This window comes from Taudactylus pleione, unplaced genomic scaffold (genome assembly GCF_031769625.1).
Source record: "Taudactylus pleione unplaced genomic scaffold, aTauple2 ptg000335l, whole genome shotgun sequence".
Classification (NCBI taxonomy): domain Eukaryota; kingdom Metazoa; phylum Chordata; class Amphibia; order Anura; family Myobatrachidae; genus Taudactylus; species Taudactylus pleione.
Window position 1 is genome coordinate 1,365,723 of NW_028284736.1, and position 6,000 is coordinate 1,371,722.

The 6,000-nt window shown below is 41.5% G+C and overlaps 1 protein-coding gene across 2 annotated transcripts in view; it reads left to right on the forward strand.

The window, feature by feature from the left end:
• The window catches only part of VPS50 (VPS50 subunit of EARP/GARPII complex), a 259,035-nt gene extending 253,316 nt beyond the window's left edge, over positions 1–5,719 (forward strand). For both annotated transcript variants that reach the window (XM_088443849.1, XM_088443850.1), the window contains 2 exons: positions 370–468; positions 5,326–5,719. In XM_088443849.1, coding sequence (XP_088299975.1) covers positions 370–468; positions 5,326–5,434 — 208 coding nt within the window. In that variant the 3' untranslated portion in view covers positions 5,435–5,719. The remainder of the gene's footprint in view (positions 1–369; positions 469–5,325) is intronic.
• Positions 5,720–6,000: the final 281 nt, after the last annotated feature.

The window sequence follows — 6,000 nt, forward strand, 5'->3', positions numbered from 1 at the left end:
AGAGCAGAGAGCGACACTCCAGGCAGGAAAGGCGGGTTGTGACTGGTCCAGTGTGCTAGAATGAACACTAGATTGATTTGAAGGAAGTATTTTTTTAAACTGGCGAGCTGAAATGGGCAGCTGTCATAAAGGGCGTTGTGATCTGCGGCGTTCCCCTGGTCCTAAACAATTGCAATATATAAAAGGAAGGACATTGATACTGTACACATTTGTCTGTTTCACACTTCTTACTCAGCTTCTCTATAATAAACTGCCCCTTCATGTGTTTTCGCAGCTTACACCTTTATTTCATTTTGTCAGTGGTTACTGGGGACAAAAAAACGTTATGCCATAAATTTGTACATCTATATTTCTGTTCTCTCCTTTCAGGCTAATGCAGGTCGGGGAGGAGTTTTGTGGCAGTAAATCGGAGGTTCTGCGGGAATCTATAAGGAAGCAAAGTGTGAACTATTTTAAAAATTATCACAGGTAAAGTATTAATTTTAGCCATGAGCACGTTTGCTGTAATTTTAGCTTCCTCGCTCCTGTATCCGAATAGTGTGGTTCTTGCCTTTGTGGTCTCTTCCCTCTGCATCAGAGGTAATCCTGATTAAGGGATATATTTACTAAAGTGAGAGTTTTTAGAAGTGGAGATGTTTCCCATAGCAACCAATCAGATTCTACTTAACATTTAACTAGCACCTTCTAGAAGATAATAGCTAGAATCTGATTGGTTTCTATGGGTAACATCTCCATTTCTAAAAACTCTCACTTTAGTAATATACCCCTAATAGTGATTGCCATAGCAGAGTGCCATGTTCAGCCTCGTGCCCTTTTTGTCCACCAACTTAATAACATTTAATAGCCCCATCATCATTCGTTACCACAATGGGCACCTAAGTGGCAGGTTATGGGTGAGAGCCCATAAAATCCTTATCTGAAACTACCACCAGCAATAATCTTAGAACAACAGTGTCTTTATCCCTAATCCACAACTAAAATCTAACCGTATATCTTGCTTTAAAGTGCATATCCACTACTCGATAAGATTGAACGATTACGACATTATCGTTCATTAATCGTGCAGTGATTTTGTCGGCAACGACTAGCGATGCGCACTCCCGCTGGTCGTTGCCGGCATCTGTCATCGCCTGAACATGCAGGTCAACGAGCCGATATCAACAGGTTGTGCATGTACGGGGATGAGGGAGGGTGCCTGCACTGAATGACATTTCGTACAGTGCTGGCACAATATCCACTGCACAGTATGATGAACGATTACGATATTGTAATCGTACAGTCGTTCTCCTCTCGTGCAGTGGATACGCACCTTTTAGGTCTGCTCTCACCCACAAATGAAGAGAAAATACATTGTTCCCATCATAGGCAAACGCAGGGGGGGGGGGGGTTCCGGTTGCCTGGAAACCCCCTCCCCAGGCCACACTATAACCACGATAGAAATAGTAATATAATAAATTTTACTTCTTCTCAGTATCACAAATGAAATAATTAGCACCACCTGTGAAACTTTTAACATGTGTCAGCCAGTAATAAATACACTTGTGCACCAACTAGGAGATATGGAAAACACGCACCGTTAGCTGTGCACTGCTAATCAATGTGGCTAATTTTTAATACTGCGTAATAATTCACTATCCAGTGCATGAGACCAATATGTACATATATGTCCAGGGCAGGGCTAGGTTCTTCTGTTGCTCCCCCAGGCTCCCGGACTGGCTCCAATGCTCTCGAAAAGTGCCCACATCTGAAATAAAAACATTCAGCTCAGGCAGGATGGCCCTACTGCCGCATTTAATGGCTTACTGTGATTGTTGGTCCTGTATATGCTGGAATTATGACACACAGTACATTTCGTATGATGCAAAATAAAGCTGGATAAGTGCTAATTATACCCTCTTCATGGACTGGCCACACTCCCTCTAAAATCAAGCATTTGGAAACCCCCCTCTAGAAATCCTGCGTTTGCCACTGGTTCCCATTATATTGCTACACTTGATAATACTTCTGGCATTGTCAGCTGCAAGTTACACTCCTGCTAATTACATCATTGACCCTGCATCTGTGTGATGTCACTGGACACGCGACAGAATGGAGATTAAATCTAATCCAGCAGTGAAAGGATTAAATGCAGATGATGTAAAAGCACATATAATAACAGCTACATTGTGGTAAATGAAGGCAGAGTAACAAAACATTACATAAGCAATAAAAAAAAAAAAAAAAAAAAAAAACCTGATTGATTACCATGTCCCTAGTAACAAAACGCAGTAACATGAATTAATTGAAATCCTAGAGTGTTTCCTACACTGCATTAATGCCAACGCATGCACTTCACTATGTAGATTTCTTCTGACGTTAGCCGGGAGTCTCATCTGACAGCTTAATGTATGTTCCCTAACGCGTCTCTGTTAGATTGGATTCCCAATTGTTGTCTTATTTTAATCAATAGTGCATTTCTTTACTTTATTGTCTTACGGTAATGTGGATGCTCATCATAGACAGGGGTGTGATGTACCTGCTGCCTATTCCCTTATTTCCCAGGTGCTATACATGATGTACAGTAGCAGAATTGTCATCAGCTTTTTTTTCTTATTATCCATTATTTATATATAATGTTTTTACACAGTGCTGTAAAGAGGCGACTTACCACGCACACTCACACTAGGACCTATAGATGTGTTCTCATGCACTATTGCTGCAAACAGCCCTTCTCTGCGTCCCAGGTTCCGTGCGGCGCAGCTCGTACAGAGTGTCTTTATCATCTTTAAAAATGCGTCTTAGACCACAAAATGCTGCACGAGACTGCTTTGATTAATTTCATATGCAACACTTGTATATCCGTGTGCAAGCGAGTCTGAAGCTGTATATGAAGTGCATCGGCCGCGGTTTTTATCCACGCCAAGTTCCGTTGAGCTTCGTATACAGACTCAGTCGCACACTGATGTACGTACAAGTGTCGCAGTATCAATTAATCAGTGCAGTCCAAAAAAGATGCACAACACAAGCCGATTCATACCGGATCTGGCAGCTGACTCACGCCGGATGCCATATTGAGGCTAGGTGTATCAGGACACATCTGTATTTCATAAGAAGACAATTTACCTTCCAAAACACAGGGGTTGGGTGCGAACCCATGGACCCAGTACAGTGACTCAGTGCACTGCTGTGAGACAAATCCTCATTTTTCAACTGTTTAACCTTAAGCACTTATATGGTGTGGTATGTGACTGCAACCAGCTGGGCTTTGCACTGGCATGGTCACATCCCATGCAAACGTGTCTGCTGCTGCAGTGATGTGCAGAACAGATCTCCTCCGGCAGTGAGATAGCGGTCTGTGACTGCCGACATCACAACTGAAATCGCGCCCAAGAATGCTGTGCGAATAGCACTCTGGGACACATGCGCCAAAAAGTTCAAGTGCAAAGAGGGAAACTTAGTACCCCCCTGAGCACTGTGATCTCTGCAGTAGGGGGACTGGGGGAGGGGGGGGGGGGGCGGAGACTGAGATGATCAGGGTCCTTTTATACTAGTAAATTAATATATAGCAAATATTTGTATTTACTGTGCAACAAATTGCATTCTAACCATTCCAGTAAAACTACCGTGTTGTGGATTGCAGCGCACGAAGACCCAGCTGAGATAGTAACGGCTCCCGTAGCCGCAAAGTGGCCCTGGACATAATGTAAAAATTATAAACTATGCTGAATTAATCTGCTGTGAATCATTAGCGATTGTTTCCATCTTAATCACAATTAGCGGAAATCTGTTAATGATGGAGATGGCGACTGTGATATGTAAAATCAAAAGAGACTGAAGTCTGAAATATTTTTTCATATGGGGAAAAAACAAAACTGTGTGGGTTATATATAGTCCCCTGTCTGGGGTCCCTTTTCTCCTGCAGGCTCTAAATTTACTGCATCAACCACAGTGACACCTACAGGCTGTGACTTAGTACTGCACAATATTTAGAATTTGGGGAACTTGATAACAATATTTAGAATTTTCAACGCCGTCATTGACATATAACAAATTATACAATAAATGGTTTCATGTCGTCCCTACTGTAGACTGCAAGAATGTTTGAAGTCCCCAAGTAGTTTGATGCCCCTTAAACATTACTGTAGGAAGCATTCTTGCTCTGCGTTCATGAGTTCTCTACTTTAATTTAGAGATGACTTTATTTAATATTTAGGACCTGTTATACTTTTCAGCTTTTCTACACTCCTCTGACATACGGTTTTAACCACACTTGCCAACTCTCCCTGATTGTCAGAGAGACTCCCTGAAATAGTAGCAATCTCCCTGACTCCCTGAATAGTCCTACAATCTCCCCGATTGCACCTTACCCCCAATATGAAGCTGTTATATATGAAAAAAATCCCACAGAGATATCTATTTATCTATCTATCTATCTATCTATCTATCTATCTATCTATCTATCTATCTATCTATCGATATTGTGTGTGTGTATATATATATATATATATATATATATATATATATTTATTCAAATGGGATAATTAGTATCATTTCCCATTTCAATGTTATGGCACGCCTCTCAGATGTAGCAGGACACGCCCACTTTACCGCCGCGCTCATAGGTGCTGCTTTCACAATCTCCCTGTAATGCTTTTTCAAAAGTAGGCAAGCATGGTTTTAATGCACAAACAAATGTGCTGCTACCGAGTCATTGGGGAACATTCCACACGTTAATTCCATCTCTGGTTCCGGGCAGCCTATCAGAACCAGGCTACCGTACTGGGCAGAAAAATGACGCAACATGAGTCCTCGAATGTAATTGAATCTGCCCCGTAATGGTTATTATGTTCTAAGGTCCAAAATTGCCCTGTTAAAGTTTTACTGCTATCGTGCTTCTCAATATATATATTTTTTTGTTCTATTTTTCCAGAAGTTTATGGAGTTAGTTTTACTCGGCTTAATCAGAATTGTCGCTTAAATCCTTGTTCTCAGGGGTATAAGAAGCTTCTCTACTGCCCAGTTCTGAAAGGTTAATGAATTGTCATCCGCCTCTGTAGTAGGTGATGTGCATGATCAGAATGTGAAAAGCGGATAAAATCCTTGTAGCGTTTAGCGCTCACGACTTTCCCCCACATCCCTTGAATGACTGATTATATTGTGTCTGTTCCAGGCATTTCCATGGCACCGATCATTAATTTATATTCCGCACCAGAGATTTAATGCCTCAGATTTGAGCCCATTATGAACTCTTTACATTGTTTTTGTATCTTTAGAGTTCTATCTTTCTGTTCCTAATTACTTGTAATTTCTGCCTTTTTATTTAAGAAGCTGAATAATGTTTTTCAGGACACGTCTTGAAGAACTGCGGATGTTCCTTGAAAATGAGACCTGGGAGCTGTGCCCTGTCAAGTCCAGTTTTAGCATATTACAATTACATGTGAGTGTCAAAAGTTAATTAACATGTTCCGTTCAGTGCTAATAGACCCGCTGATCTGGTGCCAGTAAAGATGTAAAGGATCACATCCTCTTTTGCTTTTGGATAGTTTTGACCCTTCTCAGCAGTTGTTAACACTGACTTTCAAGCTGTAACTTGTTTTTGTTGCTGTTTGTGATGAAAACTTTATCAGTGTTTACATTTTAACGGAGCTACAATGGATGCAACATAGATTATTACCTCCCTACTGCACAAGATCATGTTGGTGTAGTTGTTAAGTTGCTTTATCTCTGTTGTACAGATGTGTCCTTATTCATCTTTGCTGCGGTCAGGCTAAAAAAAAACCTCCTGGTGCGCGAGGTCCTGTGAGACTCTGCTAGCGCCGGGCATCTTTTTTGCATCTTCTTTTTGCCGAAATTGCATCTAAGATGTGATGCGTGTGGGACGCACCAGCAGACCGCGCTGATTAATCTGATATACCACACTTGTATACTGTATCTATGTGCGACTGAGTCTCTGAACCTGTATACGGAATCAGTATGTCAGCAGAGGTTCAAATCCCGACGCTGGCAGCCCGATGGGTGAAA